General features: G+C 42.1%; 1 protein-coding gene across 1 annotated transcript; it reads right to left on the bottom strand.

Annotated features, from left to right (window-relative positions):
• Positions 1-1,388: 1,388 nt before the first annotated feature.
• Positions 1,389-21,708, bottom strand: LOC146204682 (proteasome inhibitor PI31 subunit-like). The gene is made up of 7 exons (XM_084589391.1): positions 21,423-21,708; positions 14,860-15,015; positions 9,676-9,755; positions 9,440-9,607; positions 2,829-2,972; positions 2,348-2,497; positions 1,389-1,493 (listed from the first exon to the last, which is right to left on the bottom strand). The coding sequence occupies exons 1-7, from the start codon at positions 21,594-21,596 to the stop codon at positions 1,439-1,441; spliced, it is 927 nt and encodes a 308-aa protein (XP_084445517.1). The 5' UTR covers positions 21,597-21,708; the 3' UTR covers positions 1,389-1,438.
• Between the last annotated feature and the right edge of the window lie 3,544 nt (positions 21,709-25,252).

Below are 25,252 nucleotides of genomic sequence, written 5' to 3'. Positions count from 1 at the left end.
TAACGGAGACTTTGCACGTTATCTACTAGAATGCACTCCTGCGCAAATTCCTACGGCGCGCACCAGCAGCACGCAGTGGCATTCTAAGAGTGGACGACCCTGAATTGGGCACACATAATGTATAGTCTTTGTCAAAAGTATACGGCCCAAGGATTTTTATTCCAAGCCCAGTAAGAGGCTCGTAAAGCAACTCGCGTTCGAAATCTTGTAGATGACAAATCTCGCCCTCATTCTCCTTTAACTTACATTCATATTACAGTACTGGGGCCAGCAGCAGTGTTACAGTGCTTAGAAGCGAATCTCTTGGGCCGTATACTTTTGACAAAGACTGTACATGAATAGGACACACACAAGTGCCTTGTAATTTCCAGAGCCAGTCTGGCTTCGCTATGAAGAGCGTAGCCTACTTTCTAGACCTTGTGGGTGGCATGCACTTATCAAACTTCTGGGCAAAGTGGCTTTCTTAAAAGTGAATTATAAAAATTTGAGGCATTTTTTTAGTGCAGGAACTCGATCAACACGCCCCAAGAATTCTTGTAAATTTTTAATATCCCTTGTGGTCAATTTTTCTATTAAGATCAGGTAAAAAGTCTCAGCTCCCACGTTTTTCTTTTTTGTTTTAGCTTGCCATAGAGAGTATGGGTGCGCGTAGTACCATCCAGGCAATTGTGTGGCTGCTCGATGCTCTGCCATTGGTGAATACAAGCTAGGCGACCTGTGAACATAGCCTGCTTCGGGCTTATTTCTGTGACATGTTCTCTGGTCTACAGATAGCAGTTTTATCAAACATTTACATCTTGTCCAAAAACATTCATAGATATTACTCTTCAAGTCTTCTCAGACACCAAATTTTCATTGTCGACCGGAGAGTGATGAGGTTGAGCATCATGGAAGCAAACAGTGCACAAGCATATTGTTATTTCCGTGGATTTAATTTGCAGTTATGTTGTCTGTGACAACCTATTTATCCACAGAAACCCAAAAATGCAATGTAAGCAAAAACATTTCTTAGAATGTTAATGCACCTTTAATGCTCCATAATGCTTGGTGGCATGTGAAGTGTGTGAAGCTTTACAGCAAGTCGGTGAGCCTTGCCGCACTGCTTTCCAGTTCCACTGGCACCTTTTGTTGCAATAGCCATAGCACGTGAAAGCATTAGCCCAAATTTGGTTGGCAAAGCATACAACCTTGGCCCTAATCTCAACCTAGATGGCTTTCACATAGCCTTTTAATGGCCCTTTAAAAAGCTGCATGTCTCATCTCAAGTTTTTTTTCATCGTATGACACACCATCCATGGATTTATGCAAGAAGCAAGGTGCTAACCACGTTTTCAGTTGCCTTTCAAGCCACTGTAGAAGTGATTAATGCAAAGAAAACACTTATATTTGCACACTGACAAAAACAAATTTTCTGGGGAAACTTTGACAATGCTTTATTTCAACTGAACATGTCGTCATAGTCTGGGAGTTTGGTGGGATGGTCTGGGTTGGGCCTGCAAAAAATTGCAGAATATGAGCAGCAGGGAATAGATGAACAGCAAAGGATTACCAGTTCTTAAAATTCTGCATTCTCAGCACAATATGCTGATTCATTGCACAGTACTGCATTAGCACCTCAACTCCAACTAATATGACATCGTGACCAGCAGATGCTTAAGCAATTTTAAAATGCAATTTCCGCAAGCGTTGCTAAAACAGTATAAAAAAATGTAGTTACTAAAAAAAGCCAGTAGGATGATCAGGACGTGCAGGTCCAAATGGATCAAACCTCGCACCAGGAGGAACTGCCCCCCTACAGAAAAGCAGCCTTCTGTAAGTCGTGGCCTCTATAAAGTAAAGGTAATACATTTCTGGCTGCTGATAAGGACAGCTAGCAACTAGCAGATCCTTTCATTCAAAGTGCAACCCTAACAGCATCAACCTGACCAGGCTCCCTTAGCTATATAATATTTCTTGACCATGGGTGCAAGCAAGACGTATTGCAAGTGTAGCTAAGCAAGTTCATTTTCATGAATACAACCAAACTACAGCAAACAACTTGTATCGTGCCAGCAATTGCCAACTTTTATGTGGTATCAACTTGTATGGTTACCTTGAGCTTCTTCAGTACAGGTGAGACATTTAAATGTGCCTGTTATGGTGGCTCTGTGATTTTTAAATGTTTTGTAGCTGTTGAGCTAAAGCACACAGGTTCAATCTCAGCTGCAGCATCTGCACTTTAATGGAGACGGAATGCAGTAAACGGCTGTATGGTTGAAATAACACGAAAATCCTCTACTGAATTCCCTATAGCTTACATTGTTAAGTAAAAATTCAGTAACTGCTCTATTTAAGCAAGAGGGGACACCTTGGCAGCCCTGGAGCTATTGCCCTTGGATCAAAGCCTGGAGGCCTTGGCAAGCGCCTTCGGTCAATGATCATACCACCTCCAAGACCACACCCAAAGAATGGATTCAGGTCTCGCTGGTCCAGGGGGCCGTGTTGTGGATCTTGTGGCCTGTAAGCAGCAGAAATGGTAGCAAAGCAGTGAAAACAGTGAAATCTTGCCCAGGGTGTTCCTCAGCTCTCAGTTATCCACTACGGGCCAGGGAGAAAAATCTAGCAGTGTGCACTTTTTGTGAGGTACTGTAAAAAGCTCATTGATCTGAAAAGCGACAGCGTTGTTGCTCTTAAGCAGCAAGAGATGCAGCATCTGCACTTTAATGGAGACAGAATGCAGTAAACGGCTATATGGTTGAAATAACACGAAAACCCTCTACTGAATTCCCTATAGCTTACATTGTTAAGTAAGAATTCATTAACTGCTCTATTTAAGCAAGAGGGGACACCTTGGCAGCCCTGGAGCTATTGCCCTTGGATCAAAGCCTGGAGGCCTTGGCAAGTGCCTTCGGTCCATGATCATACCACCTCCAAGACCAAAGGATGGATTCAGGTCTCGCTGGCCCAGGAGGTCGTGTTGTGGATTTTGTGGCCTATAAGCAGCAGAAATGGTAGTAAAGCAGTGAAAACAGTGAAAAAGATGGTCCTGGCATTGCAAGAAAAAAAAAAAATCATACCACCATTTTTACACAAAATGTCGGCCTTGCTTCTAAATTTCATAGTTTCTGAATGCTACCTGGAGGGAAAGCTGGCGGTGCTGCACTTCATCCACCATCGTAGCACAAGAATGCTGGGAAAATGAGGTTTTGTACTTGGCTTAGCAACTGTTGAGTATAAATGTGGATCCAGCCATAGCAATACCACTCTTCTCGAGGCAATCCTCGAAGAAGTGTTGTGCAAGTTCTACAACCTGGCTAACACTTGCATTAAATTTACTAAAGATGTAAAAAATGCGGTATTAAAATTATTTTAATTGCACAGGGGAGAGCTTCACAGTGCAGCTACTGATTCCGAGGCAGAATTTACATTTTTGGCTGGACACTAGACAAGCCAAATGCGAAACATCACCTCCCCGGCATTCCCATGGTAGATGAAGTGGTCTTTAAGAAACTTGCATATATAATTGCACCAGCTTTCCTCTAGGTAATAGTGAGAATTTAGAAACGCTATGCTGAATTGGGGACGTCAGTGCTTCGCACACTGCATCTTCAGAAATGTACAGGGTGGGCCACACTTAGTAAAAACATGAACGCACATAATTCTGTACACGGCATTATGCCTGCTGTGGCATAACGTAATGCTTCTTACTCCTTGTTGCACTGTTTGTGCCCTGTCATGCTTTGCTAAATGTCGCATCGTCTTTTTTGTGTTCTCATTAATTACAGTCCATCCTCTACACTGCCAATAAGTTAAGTTCTATGACTTGCAATGCATTATGTGTGGTACACTTCACTTCATGATAAGGTGCACTCCTAGCAATACCAAAAAATACACAAGATCGGAACTGACCAGCAAGGAGCCCTGCATTGTGTTATGTCGAGTTTTATGACACCAAGCACAGTTTTTAATATATTGGCCAAGCAGGAGGAAATTAAACGGTTATATTAAAATACTTATAACTGGTTTAGAAGCCTGGCTTCGTTTAAAAACAAAAAAGAAAATTTTGGCAAGCGATTTTGTGTAAGAGGATGGAATGAGGTATGTTCATCAAAAATTGTGGAAGGAGTTATTCCTGCTTTTCAAGCTTTGTACATGAGCATAAAATGTAGTTTAAGGTGTGTACAGCCTCTCCAATCTTTAACTGATGTGCATGACGGCTGCATTTTCTGTGATTCTGAGCGTTGCAGAGGAGCTAACTGGCGAAAAGTCCACAATCTTAACCTTCCGGCAAGTTTTATTTGTCCTAAGGCAAAGCAGGATAGAAAAGGCAGCCGCCACGCAAGCCAGTTAAAGATTCAGGTAGCTGTACATCTTTACACAGACCACACATTGATCTCTCGTTTTTTAAGAATAAAGATGTGTGTAAGGTGCGCGTGTTCAATATGATGGCAATGCAAAATGACTGTGATGAAATGTTCTTGATATGAGCATGACTTCCATTCTTTTACGATGGGTTTTACTAGATGTAGCTTAATATTTACTTGCCATCTTTGTAGGGAATGTTTACTTTCTTGTTACCTTCGTGTGGAGCTTGTGCAGCTTATACATCTGCTTTCTCAATTCCACTGATTCCAACACGGCTTGGAACCAACCCAGCAAAAGTTCACATTAAGTTTACATTAAGTTGCTGTGTCGTGGCTCTTATTGTGTTGTGTATGATATCGCCAATTAAGGTATGATTGCATTCTAGGGTGAAGTGCAGTGAGTATTCTTAAAGCATACTGTAAGCGACGGTGTTGTTGTTCTTATTATTTTTTCTAAAACCACGGAGACTGTGCAATACTCGGCAGTGAAATAGATACGTACTCAGGTTGCCTTACTATCTTTTCCCATTTGTTTTGTACTGCTGCACTTCTGAAGTAGTGTGCTTATTTTGAACCATCTGTATAAAATGCTATGTATTCCTAGTAATTTTCGTTTAGTGATAAATATTCTTGTGTTTTGTGTTCACATGACATCACATACAGACATCATATCAAGGTGGCAACAGATCAGGCTTACAGGTGATATGAGGTACTGTGTTCATTATAGTATCTAATTCATAACACTTTTCTTCAAAGCAGAGAAGGAGCGGTCTCATTGCTTGGGGTTTATTGTTAAACAGTGTTCCAGATAGGCACTTAGTAACTAAGCGGTAACAAAGACGTTTCGGCAGTGAACGGGTTTTTAGAACATATAAGCACGTGAACATGACTCTTCTGTCTTCAAGTGATGGTTAATTGGGTTTTACATAAAAACATTTCATGGATGTCCCGTGTGAACCAGTTGAAAGACAGACAAATTATGTACTTGGCCCAGTCATTTAAAGTATGACGGTCTTGCTGGACAATACATTATGCAACCATAATCTATGCCAAACCTTACAACATAGAGATAAATGTGTAAAATGCATGTCCTATCAGACCCCCAGTGTTCTAGTCCTTTGAATATGTTCAAAGATTAAACGGCTTTTTCCGAGCGTATTTATGCGAAGCAGGAATGCGAGTATTCTGTCAAAAGTTATGCCTAGACGTCTGCATTTATTTTTTTACTGGTAATTCAGTTTTATTTAGTAGGTGTACGCTAGGATTGGTTTGTAAGCCTCGTTTGTGCAAGAAAATAACAGCCGCGATTTTCTGTGCAGAAAATTGGAATCCATTTTGGTCCAGCCATGCTGCCAGTTTATTTATAGGTACTTGTCTCTAGCACACTGATATAGAATGTGCTTCAGTTTGTGCAGCATGATGCAGCATCACAGTCCTTGGAACAATGATCTTTCGAAGCACATTTTGCTCAAGTTTGGCGGTCATGACAAATCTGCGAGTCATGGCCAAAGCTCTGGTGTCTGAAAAAAGCTTGAAAGATGCTTAAGCTCAGTATTCAAAGTTACTGTGCGACAGAACTAATGGCTCCCATCTGTGGATCCTCGTTCACATACCTTGCACTTGCCTACTCACTCAATCATTAGTCACTTAATTAGTGCCTCTATCATGTCACACATACTCATTAGTGTACCATTATTGAAAAACACCCTACATAGATATAAAGCCTTGACTTAGCCAAGCCATATGAATGTGCCTGTGTCGTCTAGCGGTAGCGTTCCTGACTCTGGATCCCCCAACCCTCTCATGTCAATGGCAACGAGACGGCCGACAGGACAGCCCGAGAGTGTACTTTCCGGGCACCTGCACCAGCTGCCCAGAGCTGTCAACCCCTCTCAGATACGGGGAACTAATGGAATACTTCAAATCGGGAAGGAAATAATATACAGAACCACACAAAGACCTCAGCAGACAGGAGGCAGTAGCCTGGAGAAACATACAGGCTAGGACCTTCCCAAACCTAGCAAAATACCACAAAATATGGCCCAAGAAATTCAAAAAAATATGCACTGCATGCAAAGAAGTCTCTGACATCCTTCACATGATATGGAATGACAAAGGCAATTAGACAAACATAAAACTCGAGCACTGAGCCAAACTGAGTGGGAGGCCAAGCTGGCTCAAACAGGTAAGAAAAACCACCCATGCAATTCCGTGAACCAATTAAAGTCCATTCTCTCTCTCTCCCATCTCAAAGAAGGAGCCCGAGTTCGGTACCTCAAGGCATTTTCTGTGCATTTGTTTGTCATTAACCTACCGAATTTTTATCTCGCGAACGTTTTGACATTTTGATCACTGAGCTCTTCAAGCATTATTTATTTGTAAAACTTTACAAAATCAATTCCAGAGAATACTCCACAAACTGCGATATGCAATCAGTGAGCTGTAATAGAGACTGGGATTTTCCATCTAAAACAGCGCACATAAAACATGAAAACACAGAGAAGTGCAGGACAGACAAGAGCGCACTAGTCGAACAAACACCTCTCACTCGGTGATCATGCCAGGAAATTCAGCACATAGCGCGGAAGGCAAAGAATTGACAGAGATATTGGAGGCCTGGAACATAATCGCCGCAGGTGACAACTTGTGCGTTAGTTCTGCACCGGTATTATTGCTAGATAAAGAACGCAGATTCCTGGGTAGCTGATAGCCGAATTTGTAGCACACTCATCCAGTTCTCGCTTCTCTCATGTACAGATTGTTTGCTCTGGTCACACTATGGTTGTAGGTTTTTGTTTGTTTGTTTGTTTGTTTGTTTGTTTATTGATCTACTGGTGGGGGGTTCTTCCTTAAGTTCTTAGCACAACTAAATCATGTTTAGGATTCGGTTTTATGTTTTAGACACGTGCTGAATTTCCTGGCGCATGCTCACCGAGTGAGAGGTGTTCCTTCGACCACGCATCAGTTGCTAGTGCGCTCTCGTCCGTCCTGCTCTTCTCTATTTTTTCGTGTTTTATGTGCGCTGTTTTAGATGGATCGCTACCAACTAGCTTAAATTTCGACATTACTTATCTGAGATTTTCCCAATGAATACAATATTTGTTGGCTTTGCATGCTAGACATGTTCTCAAAGCTCTAGCGGCAAGTTGCCACGATCATTTTGGTACCCTTACAGCCAAGCCAAGGCATCTGTCCTCTTTGATACTATAAACGGAGATAACATTTTCGCTATTTTTTTCCTCTACCTCACCATGGACAATACAAAATTTAAAAATGTGTCCTTCTTTCCCTGAAAAAAAAAAAAAAAAAAAGAAATATATATATATATCCCGCTCCCTCATTCTGCTCACTTCTGTAAAGGCAACATTTTGTGGGAAAAAAGGGGTCCCATGAAATGCATATGTTGTTCTGCCAAAGAGATGGGACAGGGACTTGCAAGATGTCGTGCCCACGCTGGCTGTACATCCCAACTATATCCAAATTTGGGGCAACTGCGGGTAGTTGATCCATACAAGGTTAATCTTAGCCACCAGGAGAAAATGAAAAACCAGGAGGGAAAAGAGGATAGGGAAACCGTAAGAAACAGGATAGGAAAGTGAAAGATGTAGGGAAGAACAGGAAATGGCTGTCAATTTTCCCTGGTTGAGAAGCGGAGGCCAAGTGATCTGTTGTTTCCACCAACTGGACCTTAAGGTCCAAACACCTGGTGCCGAATGAACCACCACGAGCCCATTTTCTATGACCACAGTCAAATGGCACACACGGCTGGACATGCGTAGGTCAAGCCCACGTGTCCTCGGGCGGGAAACTGTGGTGCTGCAACTCATCATCGTGTGCATATCACAGATGCCTCTGCAGGAGGGACTGTAGCCCTGCCTTTCTAATACTGCCCACCACGAAACATTAATAGTTAAGTAATTTAGTTACGCCCTACTCCAACTGCAGCCACTGGACTACAGGTCATAACGAGGGTAGCTATAAACAATTCAGACGATAAGCTTGTCTTAAAAACCTAATATGTGCAACTTTAACCTGAGAAAAGGTATTCCAGGCCTTATAAAACTTAACACAAATGTGCAAATGTATATATGGCTTGCAGTAGGCTCCTGAATACTAGAATCTTTCATAGCATCAAGGCCCTTTCTTAGACTCCAAGAAACGATAACCAGCTGTGTGCTTCTTCTTTTTTTGTTTCCACAAATGCAACCCAGCTACAGCGAACAATTGCTAGTTGGCAAAAACTACCTGCTTTTTTTCCACTATCAGTTGTTATTTTCTGGTTCCAATTCAAATAGAGATGAGACATAAATGCAATGAATTATATATATATATATATATATAAATGCAATGGATACATAAATACATTCATATAATACATACATAATATATACATAAATGCAATGAATTATATATATATATATATATATATATATATATATATATATATATATATATATATATATATATATATATATAATTCATTGCATTTATGTCTCATCTCTATTTGAATTGGAACCAGAAAATAACAACTGATAGTGGAAAAAAAAGCAGGTAGTTTATATATATATATATATATATATTTTTTTTTTTTAATGTAACTATGTGCACTGAGGACTTTCAATGGACACTCACAGCCACATTACCACACATTGTTTCATAAAATCAATGTAGACATAATGCTACAGAGCTACTGATGTGCTATAGATATGCTGCAACAAACCTTTACAACATTTAGAATAAACTTCAATTTTTTCTGCACTTTATCACCACTTCATCTGTAACCAGACAATGGTGGTTTCAAAAATTTTACCTCTAAATTTAAAACTGTTTATGAGTGAAGCAATAGATAAATAATGCCTAATGCAACAAGAACAAATAAATGCATAAGTCCAGCTGCTCATCATGCTTACCACAGCTAATGGTAGAATATCTCTTGAAAATGGTCATAAACACAAAAAGACATCTGTTGGGAAAAGTTGCTTAGTTCAGAGGATGCAGGCATTAAAAGAAGACATGCATAATTAATGGCTCCTCTGCTTACTAACAACCTGCTTTGTAAATTTTTTGGCGTCACCACAAAAACAAAATGCACTCACCATTCTATGCCAGTCCGTGTGCTAGGCATGTGCAAGAGACTCTCTTGGGATGCAGTGGGTGAAGCATCACAAACTCCAGTAATCTCACTGCCACTGTCACAGCGCTCCATGACGCTAATCATCTCACGGTTCAGCTTGTTAATGACAGCATTCAAGTCCTTGAATGCCCTGCATGGCAACAAAGGTAAGCAATCTACATACTGTTTGCACACATTCTTGCTGGGGACAGTGCTTACCTGGAACAGTCCTTGTATTCCTCAGACACATACTTGTCAACATTTAGATTGGTTGATGCCGTCCTTTCTTTCTGAACATTCTGAAGTGAAGCATACAGCAGCCATGTTATATTATGTACACTCCTCACTGTTAAAAATATGCATGGCCAATTTGCAACCTGCCTATACAGTCCATGGGCCATGTTTTACTGCGTAAGCAATACTACGCCAGGTTTCAGCCCGTCGCGTAAATCCGGCCAGTAGCCACGTCTGACCTTTAGAGCGACCGCAGATGGGGCCCCTCTTCAAGCCGTCGGGTAAACCCGGTCAGTAGCCACGCCCCGCCGAAGAAGAAGAAGAAGAACAAAAAGAAGAAGCTACGTCGGCTTTGCTCACGTAATCTACCGGGTTTAACTAAAGCTAAACCCCAGCTAAATTTGTTTTATTTCTACTGTACTCTTGACACCCTGATGTCCTACACTGTAAGCAAAGCTTTTCAGCTCACTTCCTAAAACCCTTAACAGGAAGCAGTATGTGACAGAAGCCTGGCAGCACAAAGGGAAGGAAAACTGTCTGAAAAAATCGCAAGTGGCCTTTTTTACAAATCCTGCATCTATACCACACTCCAGTAGCAACATCTAAAATGAAGTGTATAATAATCCCCCCACTGTTCATTTGCTCTAAGCAACTTTATTACTGCAAAATCAACACTGCTAGCATAGCTGTGCATCAACCCCGCTACTGACTGCTCCTTAAAGGATAAGCTGAAGCTGGCCTGCATTGATAAACTACAGTATTCTAACTACCAAATTATAGACTGCAGCACTTTACAACAAACAGACCATTCTAAGTGAGAACATATCTTTTATAAGCTGAAACAAAACAAAATATAGATGATGGCATCACTGGCCGTTTTCACAAGTATAATGCATGTGCTGATACCAATTTTTTATGCAGACCCCAAAAGATACACCATATCGCCACTCTCTATAAAACCATGGCAACCCGTTCCTTTCGGTAAAGTTGCCATGAGCTTGAATCAAATGGCAGAAAAATGATTAAATTCACTTTCTTCAGTGAAAAATGCATCCTTTCCTCCTGGATAAATGCTAACGTACCAAGAAAGAATCAGAAAATCAATTTTTATAAAGGTCTTTAATGGAACTGTCCCGCATGCATACCACTGTTTATTTTACTTGTGTACAATACACTTCCTGTCTTCTATGTTGTTTTATTTGTTTAAAAGAAATGGCTTTGGGTTGTGGGGTTTAATGTCCCAAAGCGACTCAGGCTATGAGAGACGCCGTAGTGGAGGACTATGAAAATTTCGACCACCTGGGGTTCTTTAACGTGCACTGACATCGCACAGCACACGGGCACTTTGCTTTTCGCCTTCATCGAAAAGTGGCCGCCGAGGCCGGGGTTCGATCCCGCATCCTTGGGAACAGTAGTAGAGCGCCATAACTACTGTGCCACCTTGGCGGGGCTGTTTAAAGGAAATGGTGTTGTCAACTTATGATGACACTATGTTAATGCTCTGACAGTGTTTTAATTCTTTCTCCCTTTCAATGCAATGACCATTTGGGCCTTAAGGGCAATAAATAAATAAGGTGAAATTAAATATGCCACGACTCTACTTGTAACCACTGATTGCGAACAACAATGCAAAGCTTGCATCCAGATAATTTGTGAAAAAAAGAAAAAAAAAAGTTACAAGGGTTCAACGCTGCTGAACCAAATATTGAGCGAAAGCATTAGCCGTGGGTGACCGAGCGTTCTTCTCTTTTTCTTCTTCCTCAGCCCACATATAAAGCCCTGCTTTAACCAAGCCGTATAAATGTGCCTTAGTGGCCTATAGGGGTAATGAGGCTGATTCGGACATAACCGTCCCATGTTAAACGAGAGACCCAAGATGGCAGCTCCTGCCAGCCCACGTGGGGTGACGTAACAGTGTCACATAGGTAACAGTTCACAGCGTCACGACATCGCTACCGGCCGCGCTACGCTGAAAGCTCGAAACCTAGAGTAGTATTGCTTTCGCAATAAAAGGAAAGTGTAGAAGTGGAAACAAGTATGTGCCTAAGAAAAAAGTACTGCAGGTTTTTGACTGCACAGATTCCAGAGTACTTGGATAAAGGATGATGCTCTACATATCAAAGCACAAATGAACAGCCAGAAAAACTTTGAGAGCACTGCAGAAACCGTACTGGAAAAATGCGAAAGCCTAAGTGTTGCTGCTGCTGTTGAGACACCGTGTCGTCATGCTTTATTTTTATTGATTTTTTTCATGCGTACATGTTTATTTTCTTTAACGTCGTCCACTAGGCAGAGAATTATAAACACATTCACAAGAAGGTGACGTAGAGTAGTGGACAGCGTGCTCAGCTGGTACACGAAAGGATGCTGGTTGAAATCCTGACATGGACGAGTTTTTTTTATTTATTATTAATGATTGACAGCTAGTGAGGACATGCCATGGTGACATGTTCTGTCCACAGGTTGTGTACATGCCAATCATGAGGCAAGAAATCCTTTCGCATTAAAAACTAGGGCTGCATGTTTTCGGCAGGTATCACGTCAACAAGCCACATGCAGCTGCAGAGCTATGTACACCTGCGTGTACGCTTTTTTCAACATTTCTAACCATAAGGGAGTAAATTTCATAAATGATACACCCTTACTTGTGGCAAGCAAAACTGAGTGCAAAAACAAAATAAAAAAAGACAGCTTGTCAGCTTCTACACTCTAAGAACAAATAACCCTACAAGGAAATAAAAAAGGGGTGGCATGTCCTGTAGCTCACTCCCTTGTAGTGGCACAGTATGCCCCAAGCCCAAAGGTAGATTTTCCTTGCTAGAAATAAAGGATACCTATGGTAGCAATGGAAGATGATTTTCACTTCAAAAGAGGCAAAGCTCAAGCTATTACCAAAATTTTAACCGTGCCTTGTGGTTTCTAATCTCAAAACATCTGGTGTAACGGTTAAAAGTATCCTGTCATTGCCAATTACGTAAAATAAATATGATTTGAGGAGGGAATATGCCTCTGTCTGCCAACAGTATAGCATTCTATACGTTATTGCTGAAAATCTTCCATAAAGGCTGGACAGAATAACGTGCCCTTACAAGGGAGTGTGCTAGAAGACATGGTACTCTTTTTACTCCCTTATAGGGTAATGTGTGAGTGTATGCCCATACTAAAAACTAAACTTCTAGTTTAACCATGTAATGCTGAACACTGCATATATGATCCATTTACTCCCTTATAGGGTAATATGTGTTTGAGTGTATGCCCATACTAAAAACTAAACTTCTAGTTTAACCATGTAATGCTGAACACTGCATATATGATTCAGTGTAAAAAATGAACAATTTTCACCTCTGCTGTTATAACTATATAAACTGCTAGCATGCTTGAAGTATGTCTTCTCCAACATATTTATCAAGGCAAGGCCAAAGTGTAAGCTGCCAGAGATTCAGGAGGCCCGCGAAAAGAAAAGCTCATGCAAAAGCTAACCCTAATGACAAAATGGCCTGAAATATATGCAGTCGTAACGCTGCATTCACAGATGAGCTGTTTTGATTTTTGCACTTGTACTTCTTGCATGTGCCTGCACATTAGTAAAGAGTATTGTGATCCTTAGACACTAAAGAGATGTCAGAAATCTGCATCAGTTACCATGGGTGTAAGTAATATTTTCTTGGATGAATCTGCCAGTTATTTACATTTCTCTCATCAAGGGACCAACAATGATAAAATCCTAGAAGCACAACTTCTATACAAAATTTTCAATGTCTAGGAACTGAACACACAAAGCAAAGGAATATGCACATGCAACGGCATTGCAGAGTATGCAGTGCTATGACCCACAGAAATTTACAATTGAAAAAAAAAAAAAAGAAAAAAAAGAAAAAAAAACGTGTACTTGGTTCAACAGTTTGAAAACTTCAAAATTTCTTCAAAAACGTCTGTTGTACTTTTCTTGCGTGCTTCGTGTCTTCGCGCTGTTCCACACACTATGAAAATATTCATAGATAGGAAAGCAGGATTAGCACAGACTAAACAGCTAGGAACAAAAAGCATGAATATGTAACTTCTAATGGTTCTGAGGAATATTTACATCAATATGAGTGCCTGACATTAGAAAGAGGTACTAATGCTTCCCTTTTAGCAAAAGCTATAAAATAACTGCCCCCAAAGAAACACCCCTTTTACGCCCTGTTGTAATGCACCCTCTTCCACTCCACCTTGCACAGAAACTGTATACAAAGACTGATTTATTCACATCTGTGACACAGCTGTACCGAATACTAAGATCACACCACTAAGACTCACATAACTTACATGAAAACTTATCCTGAATGCTACTGACCAAAACATATGCCCATGCATAACTGGCAGTGCTCATTAACGACTCAACTGCACGAAATATCCCTTAAATTAGTCTATGCCCCTGTGCCAGTTACTGCCGAGAGAGAAAGCACTTTATTTGCACCCGTCAGAGAGTATGGATGATCGGGTGAGACACAGCTCCCCCTTTCACCATCTCCCCCTAGACGTCGGCCGGAATCAGTTGGCTTCCGGCAGCGGCCTGGGCTTGACGGATGACTTGTTTTTGTATTTGTTCTTTCTGGCTGTGAAGGGAGGTTTCCATGAATCTTTATTTCCATGTATCCCGTTTAGCACTGGGCAAGCCCAGAGCATGTGATTTAGGGTAGCTGTGCCTTCACAGTTTTTACATTTCGAAGAGTGCACCTCAGGATGCCATTTGTGTAGGATATACGGGTTTGGGAAGATGCCCGTCTGCAGTTTTCACCAGATTACTCCTTCCTTTTTTGTGAGAGATCTATGGGGGGGGAGTAGGATTCTCCTGGCCATTCTACAGTGTTCTAGAATTTCTCTATATGTGGTTAAGTCTCGCTTTTTGGACAGGGAGGCTGGCTCCTAAAACTAAACAAACTCTATGCTCTGCTGAGTTATTTGTATGATGAATATTTTTAGTCTGATAACATAAAAATATTATATTACACCAATCACTTGACTGTGTTTTACATTGAAAAAAAAAAAAAGAAATGTTGATGAAATCAACATAGGAACTGTTTAAAGAAATTAATTACCTAATACTATGTCTTCAAACGAGCACACGAAATATCTGGAAAGAAAAGCCACCTGAAACAGCTGCTTTAAGCTTAGCCAGGTACTTACCAAGAGGCAGATCAGAAGAGAATTGTCTGCTCGAACTGCTGTAAGTAAGTACTGCTCGTTATTTTGTGCAGAAATGTACCGAATAGTGTACAAATCCTGATTTTCATTCCAGCCAACAGGTAGCAGCTCTGTGGTGCTCCGTTGAGGGTCTGCCCACTGAAAGAAAAAATTTTTAACCAGAATAAAATACTGCTAGCAACAGCGAGGAGGCAGCTTTTAAATGCACACTCCAGCAGTATGAGGAGCAACAACAAAGCAGCTAACAACTACTAACAGTAACTAAAATTGAAACAAAGGTGGGCTCCTGAAGATATGCATGCACATTATTAGCAGCATAATTTTCAAATCTGCATTTTTGCCATATGTAATAATAAGAAAAAACTTTTAAACCTCTGCAGTCATTAGTTGGGCAACACCCACCAAGCTTTAACCTTTTAACTCCAAGATGTCGAAAATGGATAGTTATGCGCTTCCACAATTTCATCACTAACGGTGCTTTGACCGCATTTTTTGCTTCTCTTGCAGAACAGGTAGCGCAATCCGCCTGGAGCTTTTCCAACACAACACAAAGGGATTTTTTTTTTTTAAAGGCACAAAGAACATCAATGTCAGCTAGTAAACGGTGCAATGGCTACATGTTCAGTGCTCGGCACTCAACATTTTAAAGAATTTGAATAGAATAAGTTCACCTTTGTGTGAAGGTTGGTGATGCTCCACTATTAAAAGACGAAAAGCGTAATGCTGTAACAAGAGAGGGCGAAGACAATATCGAGACAGGTCAACGGCTTGTTCATCTAGCCCTCATTCACCCTTGTTACTACGGTATGTTTCTTATGTAACGATGGATTACCGATGTGCCCAAACCTATAAACTTCTTGAACTGTCAAAACACGCCTGCTGTTTTTATGTCTCGCCTTGGCCTGTCTGTGTCTCTCGTGGGCAGAGGAATCACCCAAAAGAGGCAGAAAAAAATGTTTCCTACAAGACTTAAAAGAATGCTAGCAACACTTAACCCAACCAAAATTATCACTGGAAAACAACAGATCCAAGGGAACAGCTGAAACAGATATTTTACAGCCTATTTGTTCATATAAGTGAGTTTCTTCTCAATTCCTGAAAATCTAAAAATAGTTCTTGTGACATTTAACAACTGTACAACTGAAAATTTTCAAATATCTCTAGTAGTTATAAAGCTATTTTTATGAACTGTTTAATAAAATATATATATATATATATATATATATATATATATATATATATATATATATATGGTTTGTTGTTTGGTTGGTTGGTTTGTAGGGTTTAACGTCCCAAAGCAACTCAGGCTATGAGAGACGCCGTAGTGGAGGACTCCGGAAATTTCGACCACCTGGGGTTCTTTAACGTGCACTGACATTGCACAGCACACGGGCGCCTTTCTTTCCGCCTCCATCGAAAAGCAGCCGCCAAGGCCGGGATTCGATCCCGCATCTTTGGGAACAGTAGTCAAGCGCCGTAACCACTGCGGCACCCCGGTGGGGCTATATATATATATATATATATATATAATTTCATAAGTGCATTAGATGAGTGAAAAATATACCTTAGTTTCATTCTGGCAAGATGAGTCACTCCTTTTAAAGACACTATTCAAGCCAGCAGAATGATGGGAACATTGGCCCACTAAACCTGCTGAAATAATTGATAAATGGGTTCGGTTTGCATACACTGACAGTTCTACATTGCTGCCGTATGAACGATATATATATATATATCTATATATACACCCACATGCAAAGGTCTATGCAATGCAATGATAGAAGGAAAAAAAAAGCATTTAACTACTGTTTTTGCATGTGGCCTAGAATAACTGACTTTTTATTTCAAAATCTTCAAGAGACAACTGTGCATTCTGTGCAGATGGATTGTACAGCAGCGAGGACCTGTCCATGACAGAGAATAATGGTTAGACAATTAACAAAAACTCACTAATCAACTTTGCTACTTTTTATCTTAAAGGGCAATATAATACTACAAAATTTCAGGCTGTCAAAATTGAAGGCGGGCCCAAATTTTACAATTTCAAAATTGCAAATGTAATTTGAAATACTAAATGCCAAAAATGCATGCTTGGAAGCTGTTTCATATTTATAAAATGGCATTGCTACGTATATATTGTCACCAAAATCATTCTAACGTTGGTTACATCATTAGCTATACAAATGCCATCTGTATTTGATGCTTAAAGGGACAGAACACTAGCCAAAATATGTCGTGAGATTATGGTGGAGATGAAGACCTTGCCTCATATAGTACAGATCGAGCACTACAACATCAAAGAAAAGAGGCTTTACAATTTTAATTTGCCATTGAAAAATCACATAAAAACAACTGGGGCACTATCTAGCACAGAAAACCCTATTACGTTCGGTATAGTACCCCACGTGAATACATGTCAGCAAAATAAAGCTGATTTTCGCAAGTGCACACTGTTCTTTTTTCTTCTAGGAGTGCTTGTAGTGATTCATTATATTTTGCACTCTCTCTCCACTGAATCCTTAAATAAAAACCACCCCTCCTTTTGCACCGCGAGAGGCATGCTTTCAGGTTTTATCACTAGATGACGCCACAGTGTTTGGAATTCCGTGAATGAAGCGATGATAGCACCCATGTAATACTTTCGTCGACGAGGCGTACATTATTGTATTGTAACAGCATTGAGTGTGAAACTGAAAAGGACATTACTCTAAGTAAAAAATGTCGAATTACTGTCTAGCGAGCGAAATTTATAATTGTTTTCGATACGACGTTTTTGTCGACCACGAGTCGTCATCGCGGTCACTGCTCACAGTTTCCGGCATCGGACTACATAAAAACGGGCGCATGCACTGATAAAAATATGTTAGGGAATTCAACATTTTAGACGTCAATCTTCCCACTGCGCCGAAAAAAATTTGAGACCTAAATTCCAGTGTTCTGTCCTTTCAAAAAATGTGTGAGCAACACATTTTAAGATACTGCAATGTTGAAAAGCCAGCTCGGCAAGCTTTAAATGCATATCTTTGATGTAGGATATTTCAAACCACAATGCCAATTTAGAAATATTAAAAATGGGGCTCACTTTAGATGTTGACGGGCTTAAATTCTGAAATTTTGCCTTTCAAAATATAACAAAGTTCATTGCTTAATTTGATTAGATCATCCAGTCATTAAGCTCCATTAAGTACATAATGTCCACCTTGATGTACAACCTACCTCTACAAACTCGACAGATGCATCTAGCATAGTTCTTAAAATACCAATCTGTAAATGTAAAAAAAAAAAAAAATCACCCCATATATACAGCTTAATGGCTTAATCCCAAGTTTGCAAATTATGGTGTGCGCTATCAAACCTCAAGCAATGAGCCCTGGATGCAAAGAAACTTAAAAAGTCATGTTCCACAAGCTTTTAACAACGGGTGTACAGCAAGTACCAAAGGTTTATAGGGTGCAGGTGAGCAGGGAAACATTTTGGCACAGTCTAATGAGCCAGTAGCCTGAAATGCGTGCAAATATGAGGGAATGTGCATTTGGTATGGTATATGTAATGATATAGACACTATAAGGAACAGCATAGTGGAAGGCTCCATATAATTTCAACTATTTAGCCTTCTCTAATGTGCACTAACATCGCACAATACATTGCATTTCACCTGCATCGAAATGTGGCCGCCATGACTGATGTCAAACCTGTAACCTTGGGCTCAGTAGCTGAGTGCTTTAACCATTGAGCCACAGTAGTGAGGGATGTGCATTTATCTATTGCTATCAACACCAGGCAACCTGGTCACCAAGACAACACTACAATAAGTATTTTCTCAAGTACTCCGCGGTGGTGCAGTGGTTAGGGCGCTTGACTTCTGTGCCCACAGATGCGAGATCGAATTCCAGCCGCGGCGGCTACTTTTGAAGCGAAAAGCTTCACTAGGCTAGTCAACTCAGAGTCTCGCATGTGCTCAGTCGTTAGAAAAAGCCACAGCTGCGCATGCACAAACCACGTGACGTCACTGGAGAGGCGCAGGTAGTCGGAGCCACTGCAGCCGCCGTGACTCCGCCGGTTGACCTTTAGCCGGTGCCGTGCGCTTTCACCGGGCTGTGTTTATGTCTATACAGAAGTGTAACTGTGATGATAATGTGGAATCGAAATAAAGTTTAATATTATGTGACGTACGGCTGTAATCAATGTTTCACCGTGATGATAAGCCATGGAATATCTATAAGGTGCAACCATGAACAAGGTAAGCCACAACTACGCCAAGGAACCACAAGCTAAGGGCATCCCAAAGCTTTTCGCTTCTGATATCCAGGCTTAACCAAGCTAAGCCACCACCAATTTTTTGGCGGAGGCTTCCGGAAAGCAAGGCACTCATGTGCTGTGCAATGTCAGTGCACATTACAGAACCTCAGGTGGTCGAAATTTCCGGAGCCTTCCACTACAGTGTCTCTCATAGCCCGAGTTGCTTTGAGACGTTAAACCCCAGAAACCAACAATTTTCTCAAGCATAAGCATCCCGTGAGCTTTATAGCTGCCACACTTACACATGTAAGCGTGTACATGTTCACATGTGTAAAGATCAGTCCTACTGTCTCATTTTCTAAGACCACCTGTATCAACAGCACCCACCAGCAGCAACACTCATTCATGGCCATATGACCACAATCTCTACAAGACTAGGGTCACCATACCAAGATGGTACATCAGTTTCTACCACTGCATACTGTTAGCAGGACTTCTAATGGCCACTTTAAATGCCTATCTCAGTGTTCTTGTTTTTTTTTTACTTTTTTTAGACGGTATTCCAATTAACATAATTGGAATACCGTATGGACCTGCCGCTGTGCTACTTCGAACCCTCTTCCCACTCCCTTGGTTCAAGAAAACCCCTGTATTAACCTGCCTATCCTCCTCCAATATAGCACATGCGACATTTCATTCATTTTTTTTTTTTTTGCCATCATATGTCCATTGCCTCATCCTCTTCTTGCTGAGTACCTTAAGCTGTATTAATAAACCTATGCTTTAGGCTATTTTTACTATACTTAAGGAGTCCAGATCTGTCCAGCATTCCTTAGCTGCTTTTCTATCCTTTTTGTTCACTCCTAATCACTGCTAGCAAACTTTCTTCTAAATTCCTCACTGATTAAATAAGATGATTTCCTTCTACATTTTGTGAAGTTATCCCATTTTTCTCTCTATATCTGCTTCTGGTATCCCTCTATCCTTAGAATATCTGTGTTCCCTGGAGGCTTCCTGACATTTCTCTATGGCCTTTTTAACATCCCCATCCCACCAGCTCTTGGGTTACTGTCTATTTTTCCTTTTTGGTTACGACTCACACCTTAGCAAGGTTTAGCTCACTTTGAACTAATTCCTCAATTTATTCTGTTGCTATTTCGAATTGCTGTTCCAAGTAAAAGCAGTTTGTTCTAAAGCTCAGCTTGATAAGCCTGTGAGCGCTACCAAGACTTCTAGAGCCATAGATAGATGTGGTTATTGAATGGACAGGCAGAGAGGCGCCGGCCAGAAAGATGAGCATCTGGCCTGTTACTCTGCGCCAGGTAAGGGGAAAAGGAGAAGAAAGAGGGTCGTGATGGGTGACAATGTGATAAGAAGAGGTTTGACATAAATATGCAGGCACATTGATTTGTCTCACACGCATGAGCCATGTTCATTTATGTTCACTGCCCCTAGCCAGCCATACATCCTACGTGACATTAGTCCATAATCTATCGTCGAGTGCGCGCTCTGCCTCCCATATTACGGTCCCATCACGCTTCTCAGTACTGTTACAGACAATTAAGTCATGCCACACATCCAGTAGCATGTGAACTGTCGAGTACTGAATGCACAAGAGGGCCAGGGGACAAGAATGTAGAAGGGGACATGAATGCGCACATAGAGAATATGGATGTGTGCGTTGCTATACATTCTACCACTTCTGTTTTTCTCTCTGGCATTTGTTCCTATCCACAAACAAACACAGCCAAAGAGTGTCCAGCTCCCGTGCCTCAACTTTTAGCCAAAGGCACAACTCATCGTCGCCACCCCACGGCGTGTAAGAGCAGCTGAATGCACACTGCAGATCCCAAGCGAAATAGACGTGAACATCACTTTCTTTACACCTTGACATAAATGCTGTTAGCGTCCGTTCCGTGCCTTGCGACACTCATGCTCTGTTTAGGCAACCTTTTAGATCAAATTTTATTGTCTTTGCTGGCTTCGTTACTGCGATAGATTTCAGTGCACGACCTAACGTCGATTTCATTATCCTCTCAAGTCTGCTGAAATCTCGCGACTACTATCCAGTGAATTGAGCACGCAGGACCATGATGCGCCTTTATAGATTCCTCACAAACCAAGTATGCAAATGACGACTTATTGGGACAATTTTTTTACCCTACACCAGTTACACCAGTGCAGAAAATCTCCAATACCTCAAATGGTGTTTTGCTACACTAGTGTAGTAGGTTAAAAAAATGATCCCGATATATCATGCAGCAAAAACCGCAATGTGCGCCAATCACAGATGCAGTGACACTTACCACTTCGCCGCTCCCCGCGCAGCGTTTACCACTTCTAACTAGCAGGTAGTGGGCAATAACAACTAGAGCATCATGTTTCGATTGAAAACTTTCATTACACGACTTGAAAAGCAACTCAAAAGCAAAGTACTTTTCATACGCTGACAAGCTACCAACTTCTCCGGTACAGCTCATTTCTAATGCTGCTAACGCGCCTCAAGGAAAACGTTCGAAATCCGAGCAGAGCGCGCCCGGCGCATGGTAGTTAATAGGTATGGTAGCGCAATTCCCATAGAAGCCTGCGTGTCGACTCTGGGCGAGGCATGAGCGAGGCTTTAGTTTCACGGCGCCCCCTGCGAACTGTGAGGCAAAACAAACACATGACGCTACTTGTGACGTCACAGTGACGTACTTTTGGCGGGGAATTTGTCTTTTTATTTATGAACGAAAAACAAGGCCAACAACAACGAAGGCAGAACGATGCTCGGATAAGGCAGAAAAATGGACACCGTAACTGTTCAGCCAACTTTACTTGACACGGATTTCTAGTCAAGTTTTACGTTAACTGAAATGTTACGGCATCTTTAACCATCTTATCATAGCACCGTTCCGCCTCCGTCGTCGTTAGCCCAGTCTTTCGTCGCGCGTGATGTAAAGGCATTCTGGGGCTTATTTCTTCGGGCACGTTTGTGAACAAGGGCCTTCAAGTGAATTCGGCAAGCACATGGATAGAATCGCATGGGTTGAGGGATTGCACTAAGGGCATAAATGAGTGAAGCTGTGCTGCATAGAAAGCCAGCTAGGCTTTATTAATTCACGATTACTTACATAGATCCTTCATGACAATGCAAATCTTTAAGTGTAGGAAAGCGACCACCGCTCATTCGTCACGGTCTTCATGAAATCCTCGTGATAACAAAATGACCTGAGGTAGGTCTCCAAACGAGACGCGGTGAGATTATAAAAGGGTAAAAGATCTCGCTAACAAAGTACAGTGTCAAAGAACAAAAAAACAAACGAACGGAATAACTAACGCTAGCGCTAGAACACCAACCTGTAAGAGCTTATAGGTAAGCAATTCAAATTGGGATTGCTAGTATTTAGAAGTTAATGCGTCTGAGAAGTGAAAATATCTACGATATAGCTTCGCTCCAATAAATCTCGCCTTGTTCACATAGATTCCATTATTTTACTCGCGCTTCATTTGCCACTGAGAGTAGTCAATTGCCTTGCTAAGCAACTCGGGGGATGAACTGCAAATAATGATTGATGACCTAGACAGTAAAAGTAGAAAGGTAGGCTTGAAAATAAATATGCAGAAGACTAAGGTAATGTTCAACAGCCTCGGAAAGGAACAGCAGTTTACATTAGATAGCGAAATACTGGAAGTAGTAGGCGAATATGTCTACTTAGGACAGGTAGTAACCGCAGATCCGGACCATGAAAAGGAAATAACAAGAAGAATAAGATTGGGATGGAGCGCATTTGGCAAGCACTCGCAGATTATGACTAGCAGCTTACCGGTATCGCTCAAAAGGAAAGTATACAACAGTTGCATCTTGCCTGTACTCACCTATGGGGCTGAAACGTGGAGGCTAACCAAGAGAGTTCTACTTAAGTTGAGGACAGCCCAGAGGGCTATGGAACGAAAAATGGTAGGGGTAACATTAAGAGATAGAAAGCGTGCAGAGTGGGTCAGAGAAATAACTCAAGTTACCGACATTCTAGTGGAAATTAAGAAGAAGAAATGGACATGGGCAGGACATGTAGTGCGAAGAGAGGATAACCGATGGTCGCTGAGGGTAACAAACTGGATTCCAAGGGAAGGAAACCGTAGCAGGGGGCGGCAGAAAGTTAGGTGGGCGGATGAGGTTAAGAAGTTCGCAGGGGTCAAGCGGATGCAGCTAGCACAGAATCCGGGTTAAGTGGAGAAATATGGGAGAGGCCTTCGCCCTGCAGTGGGTATAATCAGGCTGATGATGATGATGATGATGATGATGTAGTCAATGTGAGGCTACAAATTTACAACAAACATTTAACATGTTCATAAGAAAGATCCCATTGACAATAGGAACATCCCCGTGATAACAGCTAAAGCACATTCAGCGAACGTTGGTGCGGTAATACGACGCAGTAAGCAAAACGCGCAGCAAAGGGAGCGGAACGGAAGGCTTTGCGCAATGCGACACGCGTCATTGGGGGCAGTAAAATCTCACCTTCACTGTTCAATTAAAACATGCAGCGATACGCCACTCATGCAGACGTGTATCCTTAAAACAAGCCACCACTTTTGCGACGTACCTGGGAGGCCGAGCCGAGCCGCCGAGCTGTGACGCAGCATTGTCCCATCGTCCGGAAATGCACACATGCAGCGGCAATCAATTCCTCATCGAGCACACACAGTCTTCGCCTTGCTGTAAAGCTTTACCACAGCCAGCAGAATGAAATACTGACTGTTTGGTACAGATAACCCACTTTGTACGCAGCACGCAACGATGAACGTTGAACCGGGGCCGATGATGCACCCATTTCGCGGCTGAAAAAAGCTTGGTATGAGCCATATCTGGCTTGCCCCGCCAGGGTGGTGCAGTGGGAAGACGCCCGACCACTGTCCGGAATACCCGGGTTCGAACCCGACCTCGGCGGCTGCGTTTCGATGGTACCCGGCGAAGAGGCGTCCGTGTCCTGTGCGATGTCAGCGCACGTTAAAGATCCCCGGCCAGGTGGTCGAAATTCCTCCGTAGCCCTCCACTACAGCTCCTCTCTCTCTCGAATTCCCACCCTCCTCCCTTCCCTTACAGCGCGGGTCAGGTGTTCAGGGTTACAGGGTTACAGGAGGTCAGGGTGTTGACCCTGACCTCCTCCCGAAGCGCCCGAACGAGCCGTCGGCGAAGACGCCAGCGACAGCTCCCCGCTGTCCTAAGTCTCGTCGTCGGAGTCTCCGCTGCAGACGCCAGTGACAGCTCCTCGCTGTCCTAAGTCTCGTAGCCCTAGCCACGACATCGACCGGCCGTTGTAGACGCCAGCGACAGCTCGAACACCCGCTGTCCTAAGTCGAAGATGCGCCGGAGCACAGTCCGAAGTTAGAACTATGGAGTAGCTTTGTCGGAATCGGGAGCAGCTTGCGCTACAAAACGCAGTCTACGAGTCGTGAACTTCTCTCGGACATCTCCGCGGGTACCCGTACTCGCGACACCAACATCAAATCTTTCTCCAGCGACCCCTCTCTTCTCATCAGATGACCAAAGTAGCTGAGCTTTAACTTTAGAATTTGACCCTCCAATGAGCAGTCAGGGTTTATGGTCGACAATATCGACTGATTTGATCTTCTGGCAGTCCATGGAACTCTTAAGAGTCTTCGCCAGCACCGCAATTCAAACGCGTCAATTCTTCGGCGGTCAGCCTTTTTCACAGTCCAACTCTCGCATCCATACATCACAACTGGAAAGACCATAGCACGAGTTATACGGATCTTGGTTGGCAGACCAATGTCTCTGCTCTTTACTAGGCGGTCAAGGCTAACCATTGCTCTCTTTCCCAGAAGCAGGCGTCTCCTAATTTCATGGCTGCAGTCTCCTTCCGAGGTAATCTTGGAGCCCAAGAAGAGAAAATCTGTCACAGCTTCCACTTCTTGTCCCTTCATGCTCCAGGACTTGATAGGACAAGACGCCATGATCTTTGTCTTTTTAATGTTCAGTTTAAGCCCAAACTTCTCACTCTCTTCTTGTACGTGCATCAGAAGTCTCTTGAGTTCCACTTCACTTTCTGCCATTAAAGTGGTATCATCCGCATATCTAAGGTTGTTGATACGTTTTCCAGCAATCTTCACTCCAGCTGAAGACTCGTCCAGA

This window comes from Amblyomma maculatum, chromosome 1 (assembly GCF_055883805.1).
Source record: "Amblyomma maculatum isolate TAMU_Amacu chromosome 1, ASM5588380v1, whole genome shotgun sequence".
Classification (NCBI taxonomy): Eukaryota; Metazoa; Arthropoda; class Arachnida; order Ixodida; family Ixodidae; genus Amblyomma; species Amblyomma maculatum.
Note: the sequence above shows the minus strand (reverse complement) of the source record. Positions and strands in the feature narration are given on the sequence as shown.

Excerpts from the sequence above, each read along its gene's own strand:
- LOC146204682 (XM_084589391.1), bottom strand. The coding sequence starts at position 21,596 with ATGAGCTGTACCGGAGAAGTTGGTAGCTTGTCAGCGTATGAAAAGTAC. Across the intron at positions 9,756-14,859 it reads CTCTTCTGATCTGCCTCTTG|AATGTTCAGAAAGAAAGGAC; the intron begins GTAAGTACCTGG and ends GCTTCACTTCAG. Across the intron at positions 2,498-2,828 it reads ATAGCTCCAGGGCTGCCAAG|GCCACAAGATCCACAACACG; the intron begins GTGTCCCCTCTT and ends TGCTGCTTACAG.